The 21,091-nt window shown below is 38.1% G+C and overlaps 1 protein-coding gene across 10 annotated transcripts in view; it reads left to right on the forward strand.

The window, feature by feature from the left end:
* Window positions 1-21,091, forward strand: part of rbm47 (RNA binding motif protein 47) — a 42,760-nt gene that overhangs the window by 11,737 nt on the left and 9,932 nt on the right. For 8 of the 10 annotated variants that reach the window (XM_023334447.1, XM_023334445.1, XM_023334449.1 and 5 more), the window contains 2 exons: window positions 19,268-20,135; window positions 20,515-20,845. In XM_023334447.1, the coding sequence (XP_023190215.1) occupies window positions 19,299-20,135; window positions 20,515-20,845 (1,168 nt within the window). In that variant the 5' untranslated portion in view covers window positions 19,268-19,298. Of the gene's footprint in view, window positions 1-5,075; window positions 5,225-14,427; window positions 14,525-19,267; window positions 20,136-20,514; window positions 20,846-21,091 lie in introns of those variants that run through there. The other 2 variants (XM_023334446.1, XM_023334448.1) reach the window with 2 other exon arrangements.

The following is a 21,091-nucleotide window of genomic DNA, read 5'->3' on the forward strand; positions in this document are numbered from 1 at the left end:
GTTAAAGTAGTTGAGTGATCTGTATGTTTCACAAATTACAAACAAGAGAAGGACAATTCAGGAGCGTTGAGGGACTAGTTCACTTTTTTTTCATCTAAATTCATTTAGATTAGTTGATTTTAAAATCTATAACACATGTCAAATCAAAACCGAATTATCCAAAAAACTCTTTAAACCCCAGTTTGCAAAATGTCATAGTGTTTTTGACTTTGTTTTTGTGAAAGTTAAATAAATAGCAGTTTAGTTTCAGTGCTTTCTTTTTTAGCATTAACAGATGTAGTTTATAACCCTGATGTAGAATTGAGGCAATAAAATGTAATGTTTTTATTTTTGAAAGACTGTGCATTAGTTTGTGGGTTCTCAGTAGCTAATAAGAAAATCTAAATCCAGATGGGCAAAGTGCTAAACATAGTCACAGAAGAAAAAAGTCAAAGATCAATCACATTATCTAAAATCTATAGTAAAACATTTGGATATTTATTTTAATTAAAATGTACTTATAGAAAATGAAATAAGTTTGGAAGCCCAAACACCTTTCTAGCCTCAGTGTTCATATTTCTATACTTATCCAGACTTTGAACATATCAAAAGGAAATTCCATATTTTCTGAGATGTCATAAGACCTGATGTGTTGGTGTGTGTCTGCTTTGCACCTGGAACACGTTTTGTATTCCTGCCATGCATGTGCAATCAGTTGATAATTAGCGTCCCCATTCTTGCTGCTGACAATAGGGAGAGTATTTTACATGCTTTATGAGGGAGTGCACTCTAATGTGTCCCACACCTGAATTTAGACTATTCTCTGCTTCTGATTGGTTGGGAGGTGGCGAAAGGAGGAATCATGTTCCCTTCATGCAAGAGCTGGCATTTAAAATAATTTTCTATAATCATGGGAGAGTCGGCAGTAAGAAAATGTGATTGTGTGACTGTAACAAATGTTAGGGTCAGCCTGCCCAAACAGGAGTCAGCACAATAGTCACTACGTTGAATTAATTATCTTTTTTTTTAGAAATATATAATTAATTTATGTAAAATGTTTAATTGTCTGCATAATTAATCAGAATACTCAACAATCAAGACAGATAAACAGTTGCAGGAGTACCTGGATATGACATAGCTTGGTTATACAAAGTGGAAGGAAGCGGAGAACTGAAGAAATGTTCTGTATATGGAAATTTAGTTTTAGTTGTGTTCTGCCAATTCCCATCACAGTTAAAGTGCGTCTTATTGGCACAACTTCTTCGTTCTTATTCTTACTGGACACCAAGATTTGTTGTCTTTTACAGAGCAGTTGAAGTTTCTATTTAATGCCAAATATGCATTTAAAACACTCTCTGGGACTGATGGAGTATTCTGATTCGAAGCATTTGTAACCACATGAAGTCCATTCGAGCCGTGTTTCAAAGGCATACAGAAATCATGCTGCTATTAAAGAGTATTTTCCCGTTTTTGTGAACTGTGAGGAGTTTTGATGGTAAACAAGAGGCTGCCACCAGCATCAGCCTGTGCTCTGTTTGTGTACATCTTTCATGGTTCATAGGAGACCTGCAGGGCCAGTCCCTCCATGTCTCTGTTAACACGGAGCTGATGGCTTGATATCTGCCCTAATGTTATGTTCAAATCAGCATTTTCCTGATTTACGTCACACAAAGGCATCATTTTTGAATGCTATACATGTTTACCAAATGTCTTTCTTTTCTAATTTTCTTACTTTGAAACTGGAATATTTTCTTTAGATTGTCGTTGGAAACTCTAATCCAAGTCAATGTCTAGAACATCTTCTATTCTGCAGCTTTTAGGTGCATCCCATCTTCAACACACCTGAATTAAAAGGCATACTGGCTCACCAGTGTGTCATTCAGCTATGCAGACGGCTGGTAATGAGTTGCAGGGTAGTAGCTCACCAGGATTAGATCTGGGCATGACGAACTGGAACCTAAAACCTTGTTAATCATGACTAGTTTGCTGCTGGCACACTGACAGCCAAGGTATTTATTCATAAAATCAAAACTGCCCTAATACACATTTGCTCAAATATCAGCCCAGGTATATAAAAAGTTTGTAACCAAGCCATGTTTTACTTTATCGTACCAGGTTTTACAATAAGAGTTAGTTAGCACTTCTATTACTTCTATTAGTCAAGGGTAAGGTCTAAGTAACGGCTGAAAAAAATGCTAACGCTTTACACAGTTTGCAAACATTTAGACTGCTGAAGGAAATGCAATAAAACTTACACTGATAGCATAGCAACTCTTTATACTTAGGATATTTACTTACTGCTCTGCCCACCTTTAAACCTTTCAAATGTTGACCACTGGGATAGGCTGCAGTCCGATTTTTGAAAAAGAAAAAAAAAGAAATAAAATTACTTGCAGATTGTTAAGTAGAAATATAAGCAAGAAAAAAATTTTGACTGTAGGCAGTTTTACTATTGATAATATAAACACAGCAAAATGTTGCTAGTTCATCTCTTGAAGTAAATGTTACATGTTATCTTCCATTAATCACGTTTTCCAGTTTACAGCATAGATGTTGTTGCAAAAAGATTAGGCTGAACCTGAAACCATGTAGAGAAACTGTGGCGCCCACCATTAGTCATTTGACTAATTTGATTTCCAGCTCATGCCGAATTTAAACCAAAAATGTGTAAAGAAAGTTCAACCTTTCAGGTTTAGGTTTACAGGTAGTTTTCCATTTTGGATTTATCTTTGTTTAATAAAATGGTAAAGTAGTGAAATGGTGTTCGGCACTGGAAGGCAGATTTTAGTCATTTTATAACTTGCTAGAGGCCAGATTATTTGTACACTAAAGGCATGAAGTTAATTGAGAGTGCCTTTAGTGGAATGCTTGGAATGCTTTTTGATGTTTTAATCCAGTATATTTTTGTGGGTTTGTTTTTTTTTTGCTCAGGACAGACAAACACCAATAACTGAAGATGATATGCAGGTCTAAGCAAAAAAGAAAAAAAGAAAAAAGGTCTTTACTGAGAGTGTATGTATGTGTCTTCCCTCTTGTTTTATGGTGTGCAGACCATAAATCACTGTGATGCTTGTATCCTTCGTAGCCAGCCTGTAACGTAGCTTTATGATTCTGAACGGCCTTCACTACAGGCACCTCAGGCCGTGCCGTAGAGAGATTTCATCATTTAAAACTTTGAACGGTTTATCTACACAGTTTATGGAAGTGCGCAGCAAAAACAGTGCCGATCACTGATTACTTGTCCTTCATTAACAGAGTTGTTGGTTAATACGTTACTAAGGATCAGCAAACACACACTTACATTGGTAGAGTTGCACCCCATCTGATAGCTGTTCAGGCTCCTGTTCTCTTCAGGGTTGTTTGAGGTTATGTACACTTCCACACATTGTCAGTCCTTCCTATTCTCTCTGACACTTGCTGTGTTTCTGGTCTATATAACTGCAATGTGACAGCTTTGGACTGGTTTGCATTATCCCGCTATTTGCTGAATTCCCCAGTATGTGACCACCAAAAGGCCTTCCAGGTTTTATTTAGCACAACAGAATAGGATCTATCTAAAATTTTTGAAAGAGTGCAGCTTAGAAATCCGACTTACCTCAGGGCAATGTGACATAAACAATGAATGAATATGAATATGAGTGTATGTTTTTATTAGGGTTAGAAACAGTTGAAACTGGATCCCCCAGTATAGAATAGCATAACTATCATTTTATCCCCAGAAAAGAGCAAATTTTTAAAGGATAACTACACACATAAATGTACAGTCATGCTCCTGTTGCTGATGTTTGAACAGTTCAAAAGCTAAGCTAATGCTAGTATGTTTATTGTCCGTTAATTATGACTCAGTTTTGCTCACAACATTTCAGTGCAGTTGCACTTAATCATAAGCGGAGAAGACTTAGATCACTTTGTCCTCCTACTTCATAAACTTAGCACATTACTTTGAATGTTTCTGTTTTAATAAGTTTCCTCCACAGGTGGAGCTTTCCTAAAGCACTGTGCTGTCACTAGGAAAATCTACAGCGGCAAACAGAAACAACTACACTGTAAAACAAAAAAAGGACAAGCTATTTACACCTTTTGTGGAGTATTTTTCATTACCTTAATTTAAAACATATGGAGATGCATATGTTAAAAGTGCAACATTTGCAATAAATTTATAACCATATTTATTTTAATACGATGTTTTTTCTAATGTTCACAAGACATTATTATTGTTCATTATATGAAGTCTTTAAAGTTAACTTTGACACATGCTAATCTGGTATTAGCATGCGTCCTGGCTAATCAAATTAAAAGAAAAAAACTTTCACAAAGACTATTCACATGTGGCATTAAAACCCATCCTGAGTGGTCAGATCACAGTTACCTGGTTTACATCCAAATAAACATGTTTATTTATGTTGATACTTATCATCACAGATTGGTTTTACCACTTGAACTACATCATTTCTTAGACATCAACATAGATGAGATTCATCTCTTATGAATATTAGTTCATTTCACTCTTAGTTTAGTGAAGCTATTTCATTCAGTCTATGACAGTTTACCTGTCAGACTTAACAGACCCAAGATATGAGGGACAGAGACTGTTACTCATGAAGCAACATTGCAGTAAAACAGCTGACTGGTTATTTTTGGAAATTTCTTAGGTTATGTATTTGTGTGACTGAACATTCCTGAGACTGCAAACTTTACCATCAAGGACTGGAAGTTACTGGGGATTAGATTGAGGCAACTCTACTACACACCAAGTATGCTACGCTACGCTATGTCGTGGTACAGTGAAATCAGTAAGCTAGTAGTAGTTATCCTAGTAGTTAAATGTCAGATTAGACATATTAAGAGTAGTATTGTGGCTGATTTTAACTGCAATGAGAAACATTGTGATTATTCCTCTCCATTTTCCTGATTATCACAAACCCGTCACACCCTGTGCCCTTTCATCCCTTTACCTTCTCTTTTGTCCGATTCCTTATCAGGTGAGCAAACGGGATATTGAAGGAGGGAGTAAAAGGTGGGGGTTACCTGTGCTGAGTGGCCCCACCTCTCCTCCTCTGGCCACTGAGAAGGGTAAACTCAAAACCACCTTCGCTTACCTCTGCACTCTGCCTGTCAACACCCAGCTAGGTGAATGGATAGAGATAGAGAAAGTTTTTGACAAGCGTGTGTGGATTGCCAGTAAAATAAAACACACAGGCTGCGTCTCCTTGGCTTACCCTTCAGTATCTGCACCAGGATAAAGGTAAAGTGTTAATACCGGCCTTAAAATGTGTTTCTAGCTTTTTGACTCCTTTACATTGCTTTTCTTGTTCAAATTGCTGCTTCTCATTCTGTGTGAAGATTAACTACTTTTTGCCTTGAAAGATTTTTTTTGACCTCTTTATTAAAACCGCCTCAACATTTGACTGTAGGTTGTGTGTCTGACCACAGACTCTTTCTTTAAATATCTGGTATTGTTTGACTCATCCATTGTTAGGAAAAAACTCCAGCTACTTGCCTTAAGAAGTTTACCCGACATGCCTGTTTTACCAGCTCACTGTAGCCATGCTGATTGCAAACAAAGGCAATCAGTGATGGGAAGGGTGATCAAGGAGTCTTTGCTATGAAACCAGTGGAACCAGTGGAGTGGCATGACGTGTGTGTTCAGGGTGGGGGATAAAAATAAATGCTTCAGTGACTACACAGAGAAGTTACTATTGTCGCCTTCATTCTTCCGGGTTGTTGTTCATATAATATGTGGACTTTTGCCCCGATGAGGTGAGCTGTGTGTTTAGTGTGTGCATGTGATCTGGATCTTCGCTCATTCACTGCAGAAGTGTTCAGTGCTAGAAATGCAATGATAAATAATTTCTTCTTAATGATCTGATTTACTTTTTTTATGCTGGTGAATGAAAAAATAGGCTACATAAGCCATTCCTGGAGCTCAACTTGATTTGCTGTGTTTGTCAACAGGGTGGGCCCGAATGTGAAGAAAGGTTGGCTCATTCATCAGCCTAGAAGGAGGTGGAAATAAAAAAAAGGTCACAGGCAGTCAAGTTTTTGATGAATGTTTAAATCTTGCTAGTTTATTTCACACCAGAAGGATTCGTGGGATAATTTCTGGACAGGATACCCTCCTATCTAAATAGAATAAAAGTCAGAACTATTTCTGAAATCAGTTTGTAATATTGTTTAAAACTTCAGGGACATTCTGCGCTTTATAGAAACGGATCAAAAGGCTACACAAAATAAAATCTGATATTTTAAACCAATTTCACACATTTGTTCTGATCCATCACTGGACCGTGGCAATACATTCAGCTCACAAGACAAGATGATTCACAATATTAGATGACCGAGGAGACAGTATGAGCCAGTATTTTCAATGAGGCTAACAAAAACACTACATTTTTTTGTTCTTTTTTTTTTAAAAAAAGAGTATATATTTCAAACAGCTGCATTTTAATGAAGAATCAAATCCAGATTTCAGAAGTCGTCATATTGCAGATTTTATGCTTGTTTAATTCTAAGGTGGAATTATTCATTCTACCTTTTTCGGAAACAGAATAAATATTTCTTAAATTGTATTTAAAGAATCCGTATTCTTTGCGAAAATCAACTTTGATTAGTTTGATGCAAATCAGAAAACTTTGTTTTGGTTCTAATGTTAGCAATACTTGCCAATGCCACTTTATTTTGCGACATGTTATAATTTAAAACACTAAAGAAACATATTTACGAACAGATATGTAACAGCACCAAGTGTGTCACTGATAAAAATAACATACAAATCATCTTAAGTGTTAACAAATAGCTTACACCAGCATCTTTCTGCAGATGTAGCAGAGATATTAGATATTATTTTCTGGGTTGCTCAGCATGTTCTGACCAACATCAGGATCTGCCTCTGTTGTATTTCTTTCAGTAACTCAAAAAATCAGACTTCAGAGTACAAAGAGAAAGCTTCAGCAGCAACCCAGTAGGGCGCTCCAAAGCAGTGGCATCATAGCATTTTGCAGTTCATGGTATTTTAGTGTTCACTTCCTTTCTTATGTCAAACAATGAGCCTGAAAAACACATAGGCTTAGAGGTACAATGTGTCAAGCCAAACATTTAGTTTCGCATCCTTGGCTCATACTTTTAGGCTCACATCAGACAAACTCACATCTGCTTTGCCACACAGTCTTCACTTTGACAAGATAAAGTGTGGCATTTTCATTGTTTAATTGTTTTAGTTTTGATTGAGAAACTGTCCCACCCCTGCTGCTTTCACTGACGTTGCTTCAGAATCAGTTCAATAACCTGAGCTCTAGCATATTGTAATTAATGCTAATACTTACAAAAAACAAGCATATTTTTGTTTAAAATCTTCTTTCAAAAAGACAAGTAAATGTATCATGAGAAAGATTATGAGATATTTTTGTTATCCACCATCAAACCTTTGAAAAAATCTCCTAAGAAGTCTGGCTTCTTTAAAGGATTTGTGCCTGTGCCACCCGTGCGCGCGGCTCTCCATGGAGTGTGACCGAAAGCCTTTATCGGCAGTGCGACACGGTCAGCATCAGGACTAATTGTTTGAAACAATGTCAGCTTTGGCCTTGAGCGGGCTAGCTGATTACCCAGAGGAATGTGTTTGTCTTAGGAAGCAAAGCCCCTAAAGCCAAAGCAGCTCTTCTGATTAGTGATGACTATGTTGCTGAATGAGAGGCTCCTCTGTTTGCAACTGTTGCCTTGAGTATGATAAATGTAACTCCGAGGCTTCTTTGTAATAACTGTCTCAGATTTTGGTGTACGAGTCAGATTGCGATGTTCTCTGTGACATTTGATATGAATGTGAAGGTCTTAAAAGACAGGTTGAGCGGAGGAGGCAGGGGCTCAGATTAAATGAAGTGAAATCACTGCTCTGTGCTGAAGTTATAGCGACCTGGAGTCAGCCACCTAAAATTCTTCACTATTAAGAGCTTTTAGCCTCTGGTGGAACTTGTTTTTTTTTTATTGCTAGCCGCTTTTATTCCTATCCTTCTCTATTTTTCTTCCCAATTTATTCCCTTCTCCGCCCCCATTCGCCATTTTTCTCTCCTCCCCTTTCCTGGCTGCTTGTCTTCGAGGTTGGTTGGGCTGGAGGAATGATGGTGACAGGTACATGGACTGGAGTAAAGCAGAAACAAAGAGTAAAAAGTGAGGAAAAGAGGGCAAAATGGATAACGAAAGAGAAGACCAGGAAGGGGTTCATGTTTTAGAAAATGGACCGTAGTTTAGATGATAATGTGCTCTGAAATTCCTCAGATAATGAGAATTCCTTCTTTTCAGTCAGCACTGTGACTAACTTCTCCATTGATCATGCTGCGGTCGAGGCGCTGACAGCTGAGATCCTCTGCACGTGGACGTCATGTGTCCTGAAAGTGCAGCCACAGGGATCACTTCTCTCTTCTCAAGTTGTTTGGACAATTTTCCTGCAGGTCACTTTGATAATCTAGCTCACCACAGTACTGACGCTGCAAAATAGACTGAATTTCTGCTTTATGTGAAGTAGGGTCATGCTTAAGCGACATGCTGTACTCTGCAGAGATTTTCTTTAATGATAAAAATATCTAGTTGTGAGGGCTGCTTGATACAATTAAGCAGTTGGCGAGATTAGAAGGCTATTTTATGTTTTTAAGGGAGTTTCTGCTTCAGACTGGGAGGGAAACGTTTCCAGGAAATCAAAATGTAGTTTGAGCAAGATCAAGAGGTCATTCTGTTCTGGAGTAAATAAACAGTGAAAGCAATCTAATCTTGTGACACACTACTCATTTACTTACAGTGGCTCTTAAAAAGTTACTCTGGCTAAAAAGCCAGGTCTTCGAATGAAAGATGATAAAATATTTGAAAGCAGTTCACTAGCATTTATCTTGAGCAATTCATCTGAAAATCACACTAACTTATTATAAAGGAAAAAGGTGAGGTTGCCTAATAAGTTTACTCTTGACGTAATACTTTACTGAAGCACAGTTTTATTCATTTTCAGCATCAAGTATTGCTGAATTCACACCAGCCATCAATCAAAATTGATTAACCTGAAACAAAGTTTTGTGGATTTGCTAGTTTGCATTCTTCAGAAGAATCTGGTTTTTAGAGAGGATGGAAAGGATCAAACGGTGGTGAAACGTCTCAATCAGGTGAAAGTAAAAAAAAATAAAAAGAAAACACACACACGACTAAAACAGGAGTTTCATCCGAGATGGATAACAGTAGCACTAAAAAAGCTTCAGAAGTGCTCAGTCCTGCTTGTCTTCGTGCCACATAAATCTCAAAATTTCTTTGTGTCTTGACTTTTTCTTTTCAAAAAAACATTAAGGCTAAATTTCACATGATCCTGTCAGAAAATGTCTCATCATTTGATGAAACCAAATGTGAACTTCTGGACAACAGAACCTGAAAGTATGTTTGGTAAAGTTAAAGCAGCTACCATATCTACAGCAAATCAGGGTGGTGGCAGCAGCATACTCTGGGGTTACTTTTCCAGAGGTGAAGATGAAAATAAAGCTATGAACGGTTCTATTTACTCCCTGGTTTTGACCCAAAAGCCTTCAGTTGTCAGTAAGAGGTCAGAGGATGAAGAGGGTTTTTATTTTCACCATAACAGTGGAAGTACATTCCCAAATCATCAAAATAATGGCTTCATTAAAAGGAAATTATAGTGACATAGGGGAGCCGCAGTTCAGACCTAAATTTGACACAAAATCTTTTGGGGGTTTCTGGGGAGGATTTTCCTCACAATCTTATTGATTTGGATACTTTGTCAAATCAAAACGTGAAGTACTGGTGGACTCCTACAAAAAACGACAAATGAGATTAAAGGTACTTGAATAAAATGTTAGTTCAAGGGTGTGCTCACTTAAGCAACCAGTTTACCACACCTTTTTTTTCTAACAGATTAGCTTGTTTGTCAGCTGAATCAGCCAAATTTTATTCCTACATAAAATTTTACGTTTTATGTAGGAAATGCTTTGAAATTCATGGTTTCCTTTTACACCACAAAAGAGCCTGGCATTTTTAAAGGCATGTGTTGATCTTTACAAGGCTTTTTACTTGGTGTTTGTATTTTTGTTCATGTTGAGTACATTGGCAGCCTTATTGCTGAGTTTATTCCCAAATATTCATTGGTTTGCCCATGTTGCAGATTCCAGTATTGTTAATCTTTAATGTTCATTACATATGTATATACATCTGACCCAGGCCTCTTTCAGCAACCAACTTATCTGAAGTATCAGCTTCTCCTTCTCTGTGTGCTTTCTCTTGATGTAGTTCTTCTGAGTAATTGTGCTCTCATGAACGATGACAAAATGGCTTTATCCATAAAAGTTAGTCTGCTGTCATGATCAAAGACCCATGGTAAACTTTGCATGCTCTTGTTCATAGCACAAACTGTCCTCTGATAATTGGTTTAAAGGATAAATCTGATGACATTCCTTTTGTCTTGACAACAAATCCCGTGAACAGGCCAGTTTGAACAATGATCCCTCTATTGCCTTTGTGACGAAACCCCTCATTGTATTAATGCTGCTGTGCACACATGAGAGAGCCCCTGTGCAATGCTGGTATTAGTTATTTTTAGCTTGTAATAGCCAAATTACTGATCCTGATTTTTGTTTTCCCGTCTGAAATCCGATCTAGGTCAGTTAGGTAAGTCATCCAGTATCTGCTGATTGTCTCAATCTGATACCTGAATTTTTATAGGCTTTTTTTTTACAGCCCAACTATGTGCAACAAAGTTATTAAAGTCAATGATCTCCACAAAGATTAGAATAGCTTGCAAACACTGACTGTTTTCCTCTTGGTATTGCGGTACTTATTGTCTGCCATATATGTTGAGTTTCTTAGTCTTAGTTCTTTCTTCTGTTTTGCTCTTTGCATATTTTCCTTTGGTTAGAAGGTTCTTTTGTGTTCTTACATACCAGGGAAAAAAATGCAGAAACTTTCTTTCAGCCAGCTGACTTGGCAATGTGAAGCAACAGGTGGAGGAAGTGTGGTTCAAGATTCTCGATCAGACACAATGGCATTTTCTCATTAAAAAGATTTCGTATGGTGGTAACACCTTAAATCCTTGGTATGAGTGACTGCCTACCTCGTTGGCAACCACTCTTCATGGCATGTTGTTGAGGCAACTTGTGCTTAAATCCCTTTATCCTTCATGGATATCTTAGTATGTCTTGCATTAGTATGTGAAATGTCATGGACACCCTTTTTGCAATTTTGCAGTGTTCAATTACTTTAGCTTCTCCTCAAACCTTTGCTTATAATTTCTCAAATAAGACGTACGGTCACGGCTGGGTTATGCTGCCCATCTCACGCTGAGCAAGAGGCGGGGTACGACCTTTACAGGTCACTTGTCCATCACAGGACAACATAAAGACACACAGGACAAATAATAAAACACACTCATACCTAAGGACTTTACATGAAGCGATCACTTAACCTTAAAGTAATGTGGGGAAGAAGCTAAAATACGCAGAGAGCCCAATCATGCAGGGGGGAAACTATGCAAGCTCTATTAAGAAACACTCCAGCCAGAATTTGAAGTCATAGCTTCTTGCTTCAAGGCAACAGGAATACAAACTGCACCATTTTCTAGCCCAGACCAACAGCAGTAATATCAGACAATATACCTGAAGTTACAAGTGATGGCAAAGTTCATCTAGCTTGGGTGCCATTAAGCTACGTAGTGCAATGTTTTCTTTATCCTTGCCCTTGGAAATGTCTTCTTAGAGTCATTCACCTTACCACCCAAAGCACTTTTACCAGTGGTGATTGTTCATTAGTAATAATTCTCCACTGCAGGCATGCCAGCAATACGAGTTGGCACATACGTATGGAAATAAAAATAAATCATAAAAGCAGGCTTCAGAGCTAGAAACCAATGTAAGTGGTTACCCCGACACCAACCATTTGAAAATGAGTTGGACCCAGACCTACTACTGATTAAATAATTAAGTCTAAGTGCCTGTAAGTTGAAGTTGAAATATTTTACTTTTTTTGTTTAATAGAAAATCTGCATTTGTATATGCAAGAAACTGATTTTCTTGGAAGAAATTGGAAGAGTTGTAATGTTTCCCTGAATCCCTAATGATTTATTGATATCATTTATTATTTGAAGTATAATAAAAATCCATTAATATTAGTATTGGACATGGGGGAATGAACAGTGTCTAATTAGTGATTTAGTAGCCAGGTGCAGTGATTGAGTAGACAAGATTTTATTTTTTTAGTCCATCTCCTGACTGGTTGATGGGTTTAAAGGTTAACTGTTGACCCGATGGTCTGATGGTCCAGCTGTGCAGCCACTGGAACATCCGAAACCCTCGGAGGCTTGCAAGGGTCTCGATTGGCTCACACTAATGACTGACAGTTAATCTTTGATTTAAAGTAACTTCAGTCACTCCCCACCTCACAATCACTCATTGTTTGAAAGGTATTACACACAAGCCCACACACACATGTGCATATTTTTACACAAACACGGCTCACTCGAATTTATGTTCTTTTTTTAAAATATCGCTCTTTTATCTCATTCCTGGATCAGTTCAGCAAACAGAGCATCTCATGCTGCAGCAGCTTTGGTTGCACACAGAAACTTAACTCTTCATCTCCTTCTCTTCTATAACCATAGTAACGTCCAGTTTATAGTATTCATTTGTCTTTGTCTTGTAATCCGATTACATAACCTGGGCTACATGTGAGTCATTGCTGCCAAACTTTATTTATAGATGCCTGGAACACTCCTTCAGGTGTCATGCTAATACATATGGCATTTTATTCATTGTCCACCCGTTAATCACTGACCTTTATGCTAATAAACACTTTCTTGTTGGGTGTTTGCTCAGTCTTTTAGGAGCCAGTTGATTTCAATGGCAGCTGAAACCGAGCACGCGGCTGACCACACATTATCTTTCTTTCATTTTCCCTAACTCCTTCTTTTTTTTTAGTTTTCAAACATAGACCCTTCAGGACTGTGTGTGTTTTCTCTCTCTCTCTCTCTCTCTCTCTGTGCTCTCTTAGCTGCCCAAGAAGGTGTGTGTTGTTTGTTTAAGTTGAGCTGCACTAGGAACACGTTCACCGTTGTTACGTGCAGAAAGACAAAAAAAAAAAAAAGCCCAGAGAAATTTGCAGTATTGTGCTGACTTGACATTAACTCTGGTGATTACTCCAAGGCAGAATTTCCAAATGAGACAAACATGAGGAAGTTTTCAAACCCCGGTTTGAAGATTTCCTGCCACTTTCCCTAGATTTCTGCATCGCTAAGCAGGAAACCCTTAAGCACTGTTGAAACTACATTTCCCATCATACATCTTCACATTTTCAAATTCACCATTCAGTTCTTTCTCACAAGCTGTTTTTCTCATCCACGGGTGTTTTTTTTTCCATTTGATAAATGTTCACTGAAAACAAAAGCATTCCAACTCACCAGTAAGCCAACTGTGACATGATGTTTAATGGGGAGCAAACTGATGAAAAGTGTGACCAAATTGTGTAAATGTCTGGCTAGTAGCTTTAAATGTATAAACAAAGTAAACAGCAAAAATAGTCCAATTAAAAATGGAAAAAAATGGCACTGAGACTTCTGAAATCAGATTGCTTACATATTTACTTACATATTTGATCAAGGTAGCATATTAAACATGATTCATTGTGTCAAGATTGATTCCAAAGCAAAGTTTCTGTGAAGACATAGATTTTATCCCTTCCCCACCTTCAAACTGAATTTTTTTGTCAGCATTTTTTGCCAACTCTTCATCAGATCACACAAACCAGAGGAACAGATAGCTACTGTATTTTTCAGCTGTACTTAGGACTAATCAAGAAAATAAAGTTAGAGAAGGGGGAAAAAGATTTAAAAAAAACAATCAGATTTTAACAATTTGGTTTAAAGAATTTTAATCAATTTAACTTAGCTATAGTTCTAAAGTCCATTTTGAAGTGAATCATTATTTAATCAATATGCAATCCTCCTGAAAGCAAGCATCCACACACATGCCTTGCTATAAATAATGAGTTCTTTATAATGCTTTCATGTATAATTAATGTTTTTTCTTAATTCCCATTCTTAAGTACATTCTCAATTCATTGATGTTTACTTATGTCCAGCTTACTCCTTTCTTGTTCCTCTTATGGTGTCACCAACTTAAATAAACAAAAAGGAGGATTTGCAATTGCAACTTGCAAGTAGATGTTTTTCTTTTCATAGCACATGGATTACCTAAATACACTAATGATTTTTTTTAACACAGTTGTGTACAAACGTTTTGGGCTTTATAAAAAGGGAAATGACATATAACGTAAAAATGTTAGACTGGTATTGACCAGTCACACTCGCTGCACACAGTAGTACCTGTTTTAGCTCCACCCTCATCCAGCTCTCCTGGTTGCAGATTTGATTCAGTGTGTGCGTGTGTGTGTGCCTGTGTGTTGGTGTAAAGGAGGCTGGACTCTGTGCTCAGTGCCCTGCTGTACCTGTCTCTCATGGAGGTGGACTAACACTCCCTGAGCAGGCAGCCAGGCAGCGGAGCGCTGTGGAGCAGCAGGGGTAGATATCCTCCTATCTGACCACTCTCTGCTTCTGCTTCCTCTTTTCTCTCCCACCACCATCTCTCTCTACTAGGTCACATCTTTCTCAAGATTTTTTTTGCTGTGTTCCACTCTCACTTCCTCCTTCTGTGCTGTTTGTCTTTGCTTCGTGAAGATCTGCAGTCCTTCGGTGCCAACCTTCTGTGGCTTCAAGTGGAATGAGGCTATTTGTTTCATGAATTATACCTCTTAATGTGCCAGACATTTAAAGGATGGCTTAGGCTTTGTTTGTCTGACTCATTAAGTACCTTTTGTGCTGTTGATTCATGTTGTGCTTAAATTCAACAGCGTTGGGGCTTACAGTTTAAGTATTAGTGTTGTCTTTGATCCTGTTCTGCTGATTCTGAGACGCTGCTTTCCGCAGCTGCTGGGAACGACACTGCTAATCGATTGCCTCCACGTGTCCATGTGTGCATACAACAAAGATATCTCTTTCCTTTGGCCTGTTTCTGACAGTACGCCGGCTCAGGATCAGTTCATGCAACAGTCAGCTAAACATTAGTAGTGTTTCCTGCTCTTGCACATGTTGCAGTTTGGCTTCGGACGATACAATAATCTTGAGTAAAAATACCATGGTTTCATATTGTCATAGTTTTAATGTGCAAAATAGTATCCCTTTTTATAGTTCTGTTTTGTTAAAGTAATAAAAATTTAGCAAAATAATATCAGCTGAGATTAATAGGTTATCTGCTCAGGTAGGATTCGGAGTTCAACTTGGCGTTACCTTGATAAGAGAGGTCGGTGATGCTACTTTAGTTTCCAAAGCATTAGTATCCATTTTTTTAACTGAAATTATTTACAAGCAGCCAAATTTTTGCTTTTTTTTTTTTCCTGAGAGGAAAAAGTTTAGTTAGTTTGTTGCAACCGATGGAGGAGGGGCAGAGCTGTGTAACCCTGTTCCATAAAACCAGAGGATACTCTGGTCACTTTTCAAGGACTTTGAACCAAAGAGTAGGATAGCTTAAGGGTTTTGAATCCACTATTTTTCACAACCTTGGTATAAATTGATACCTCTAACTGATGGCTAGTGTGAACAGGTAGGAGATTTGTTATTTGGCCAGATAATGTGGAAAAAACATCAATGACAGAGGTTATTTAATGTCAGAGCTATGAATAATTTGTTTATATCTGGGCAAAAAGTATTTTTCAGCAGTAGTCAATCTAGATTCATAAAATGGTCCCGAAGAAAGTCCATAAAGCCCTTCCTCTCCACTCATAAAACAATCCATTCTCCAATATAAGGGTAAATATGCAGAGAATCAGGTGCTTCTATCAATCATGAACGTAAGGTAATGGCCAATCTCCACAATAACTGAAACACTAACTTCCTTAACATTTAAGTTCATAACCTTTGACCAGGTGAACTCTGTGTCTGAGCTCTGATTATGTTTAACCTGACCAATGTTAGCCCTTCCTGTAAGAGCTTAGAGTTAACGCTGAGAAATCTCACCTAGATCATCATAACTTTCCATAAGAGTCATCATCTGTAAATCTTTATGTCCTCTGAATAATAGGCTGTGATTTGACTGAGGTTAATTATCTACTAGGTTCTGCTACAGGTTTCCTCCTGGCTTCTTTCACTCACTAGGAAAATTTAATATGCAATGAGTGCATTGCAATATCCTTTGCAATGCCTTCACTCCCATCTCATAGTTTTTGGCTGACTTTGGATTTTACTACATTTTCTAGATATGATTAGATTATAAATCCACTCTAACTTTGCTGTCTTTACAGCTTTATCTCACTTTATTACTTTCAGATCAGAGGAAGTAAGGAATAATCTTGGGTCAGTATATGATTTTAATGCTATGAAAATATGCTGTTTACACAGAAATTAAATACATCATTAATTTACTTTTATTTAAAACAATAAATATGCCAACTGCTTCTAAAATAATATTACCACTAAAGTTCAGATCATGTTTTCTATGCCATTTATATAATTGTATTTAGGTTTTTATACTGTGGTATAAACATAGCATGAACAATAAGTGAAGCAGAAGTTTTCAGCTGATTCCTGTGCAGAATAAAGTTACACCAGTTCAATGAGCTTCATTTTGGTAAATTAGTTTCTGATTATTACAGTCAGGTCGGGTAGCTAGCCTGCAGTCGGCTGCTTGACAGAAATGCTAATTGTATTGACGAACTGTAATAATCAATCCGCATTAGCAAAATAAGGGTTAGCATTTTCCACACCATGAATGTCTTTGTTCTCACAACCAGAAATATATGCAAACAGACAAGTTTGTTTATTAGCTGGTTTGTACACATAAGGAATTGGAATGCACCTGAGTGTAAATTTTCTAAAAGACAATTCTTGTCACAATATTTTTCACTTGATAATGATAATTGGGAACATTGCAGAGAGGTATGAATCATGAAGCTCCTTATCCCATTTCTACCAACAAGAATATTTTTTTCTCAATGTACGTAGAGAACTCCTGCATGACAGCAGGCAAGTAGAAAATGACAAAATCGACAAATGATTACTGAGAGGTTTAAATATTGCAAGCTGCTGGGACATCAATTGAAAGCTTGAGCATCAGTGATGTCAGAAAGTAACTATATACATATTCACACCATATGTCATTTTAATAGGCTAGTGTAAAATAAGCTTAATTTAATTGCATATGAAGGACAAATGAGGATATAATTCTTCTAGGTATTGTCTTCTTGCACATACCTACTTTTAAAGAGTTCATGTTAAGAACAGTTAAAGTTTTTGCTTCAGACATGATTTGCAGCGTGTTTCTTTTTATTAAAAATAATGTTTTGTAAACTGAATTGTTTTGGAACTTACTTTTTGTTAACCCTAAGCTCTCCTGTCTTGGAGAAATGACCAACAGGTGCATGAATGTGTGGGTGACTAGGAGAACTGGATGTTGGGTCAGGTCAAATGACTGTGCATGTTACCATGGCTACTTGGCCTTGAGGTGTTTTCACCTCTGTTGACAGCTTTCGGTTACCATTAAAGTCAAGGGCATTATAACTGCCTAACAAAAAAAATAAATAAAAAATCTAGTTTTATAACGCTCACTAAGGACTTTTAAGGTAACTATAACACAGTAGTAATGTGGAGGCTGTAATTGGCTGCTATGATGTTGTGTGCTGCAAGGAGATTTGGAGATTTAAAAACCTGTGGACTTTTCCGTTCTCAATGCTGGCTGTGTTGGAAAATAAGAAAGTAAGAGGTTTATGTTTGGGAAGCCGATTTCTGATTTTTCTCAGTTGCTCTTTTAGGGCCGGCCCTCCTAATGAAAGGACACACACAGAGAAATACACACAGTGAAACTGCACCTGCATGCATCACATTCATATTGATAAGAGGGTTGAAAGTCCAGCAGCATTATGTAGTGTGTGCGTGTGCGCAACAGATTATTATGTATGAGCAACCATTGTGCAGATATTTGTGACACCGTATGGCATTGTATTTCACCCATAATACCTCACTTAGCTTTACTGTAGCCGTCCTCGTTATTTCTTACACAGGCACATATGTGTCGCACACACACACGCGCGCACGCTCGCCCCCCCACACACACACACACACACCCACACACACTGAGCATGTGACCAACTCAATGAACCTTGAGCTGGAGTTTTCATGGTTTACAGCCCTTCATTCTCTATGATAGGGGTCATAGGTCACCAGTGGATCTGAGGGACTCAACAAAACAAGGTTGTAAAACAACTGATAGGGAAAGAGCTCTTAGGATTTATAGGTGCTGTATTTTTACTTGTGTTCAGGTCACATAAAATCTAACATGTCTTGTCATATAATTCAACAGGGAACAGTTTTCTTAAATTCATATTACATTGATTCATTACACAAAGAATGATAGTTCAACCATTTATGTGGTCCTTTTTGATGACTACAGAAGCTAGCCATTTCCAGGCAAATTAATTGAAAGTTGTGTGTATAAAAAAGGTGAACAAAGAACAAAGATTTCACAAGCAACATGGACGGACATAACCCTCAAACAATTGTAAAGTAACGCTCATTCAAGAGTTTGAGGGATTTTCACAAGATATATTGTTTAAGCTCAACAACCCAGACATAGTCAGAACATGGGCTGTTGCTCAGTGGACCAAATTCTCCTTTCAATTGATGTCAACCGTTGCATTTTATTTAAAAATCAATGTTTCATCATCTGGATAAAATATGGAGGGCTACATAATCTGAGTTGCTTCAGGTTCAGTGTGAAGATTCCACAGTCAATGATGATTTGGAAAGTCATGTCATCTGCTGGTTACCAAGTGAAGAATCACTACAGCTTTCTACCAGGATGTTTTTTAAGAAAGGGAAAGCTTCCCTCTTGGGAGAACTGTGTGGAGGTGCAAGTTTCATTTTCCAGAAGGTTGTGATTTTTGCCCACACTGCCAAAAGACCCAATGTCTGGTTTAATACCCTAAACCCCACTGCTTTACAGTTCGTCTTATTTAATGGCCTCATCTTCTTAGAATCTGAATTGTTCGTTGACTTTAAGACATAATCATTTTTGATAATACTTTAAATGTATCATTCTGTATTATGTTTTTATGTAGTAATAATTTCACTATATTCACTATATTTATATTGAATAGGTGAAATAAAATTTTTTGTTAAATACATTTTTTTCTAATTTATTAATATAGACCAGCATCATTGTTTCTCCTTTTACAAATTGATTTACAAAACTTTGTCCTTCTTTTTTGTCTCCAGGCCCAAAATCTGATTGGATGGTCTTGTCAGAATGACAGCGGAAGATCCCGTTTCCTCATCAAACATGAGCAACAACTCTACACCCTCCAAACCCTCCAAACCTTCAGGTGCCTCCTTCCATCCACTCCAAGGACAGATCACCCTCCCAGAGGGAGTTGCAGGAGCTCCCAATGAGGCTGCACTGTTGTCCTTGATGGAGCGCACTGGCTACGGTATGGTCCAAGAAAACGGTCAGCGTAAATACGGGCCCCCTCCAGGCTGGAGTGGTCCAGCTCCTCCTCGAGGATGTGAAATCTTCGTTGGCAAGATCCCACGAGACGTTTACGAGGACGAATTGGTCCCGGTGTTTGAGACAGTAGGCCGCATCTATGAGATGCGCCTGATGATGGACTTTGATGGGAAAAACCGGGGGTACGCATTTGTTATGTACACAGAAAAACATGAAGCCAAGAGAGCAGTGCGGGAGCTCAATAACTATGAGGTGCGGCCTGGCCGGCTGCTGGGGGTCTGCTCCTCGGTGGACAACTGCCGTCTTTTCATCGGTGGGATTCCCAAAACCAAGAAGCGCGAGGAGATCCTGGAGGAAGTCTCCAAAGTGACGGAAGGCGTATTAGACGTGATAGTTTACGCCAGTGCTGCTGACAAGATGAAGAACCGTGGCTTTGCATTTGTAGAGTATGAATCGCATCGAGCAGCCGCCATGGCTCGCAGAAAGTTGATGCCGGGAAGAATTCAGCTGTGGGGCCACCAGATCGCAGTGGACTGGGCTGAGCCAGAGATTGACGTAGATGAAGATGTGATGGAGACAGTAAAGATACTCTACGTTAGGAATCTAATGATGGAGACCAGCGAGGAGACAATCAGAAACGTAGGATATACACTCTCATTCTTATTCCTTACATTTTTGGGGGGTATTGAGTATGTAAGAGTGTTTTTGAAGTTCTGTGAGAAAAGTTGACAGAATGTGAGGCAATAAATGCTATATTTCAGAGCTATAAACCTTGCTAGTAGGCCCTGAATGTTTTATTTCCTTAAGAAGAACAGCTATGGAGTAAATAACTGGTATACAAAAAGCCACATCAGGTGGTGAAGGGACTGGTCTTATTTCTGGTCATTGTAATTTTGCTTTTGTATACAACAAAAACAGCGAGTGATGGTTAAAAGAAGATTAAAATTATTTTAATACCTCAACCCGACTGACATTTTTATTAATAAATTAGATGCCGTTGCCTTTTTTTTGTTAACAGATTTTCAGCCAGTGGAACCCCGGATGCGTGGAGCGTGTGAAGAAAATCCGTGACTATGCTTTCGTCCACTTTATATCCCGAGATGATGCTGTGCTGGCCATGGACCACCTCAATGGCACAGAGATCGAAGGGTCCTGCATCGAAGTGACACTTGCCAAGCCGGTAGATAAAGAGCAGTACTCACGTCAGAAAGCCTCTAAAGGAGGAGCTTCTGCTACACCAGAGCCTACCCAGCAGAACTACATCTACCAGTGTGACCCCTACACGTTGGCTTACTATGGTTACCCTTACAGCACACTTATTGGACCCAACAGGGAATACTTTGTGAAAGGTTGGTTGTTTTTAATATTTTTCAACTAATATTTATTTTAAAAAATCTATTATTTTGGTGAAAGAAAGAAATATCTATAAATATTGATGATAGCTGAAACCTTTTGGACCAGTACCCCTCCAGAGATTTCTGTTGACCTAAAAAAGCCATCAGTGTTTGTTAATGTCCACAATGACTAAAATTATGATTGAATCTTTGATCAATGTTTTGAAAAATATTTAGCTAATTGTTTGTGGCTCAAAATCG

This window comes from Xiphophorus maculatus, chromosome 5 (assembly GCF_002775205.1).
Source record: "Xiphophorus maculatus strain JP 163 A chromosome 5, X_maculatus-5.0-male, whole genome shotgun sequence".
Classification (NCBI taxonomy): Eukaryota; Metazoa; Chordata; class Actinopteri; order Cyprinodontiformes; family Poeciliidae; genus Xiphophorus; species Xiphophorus maculatus.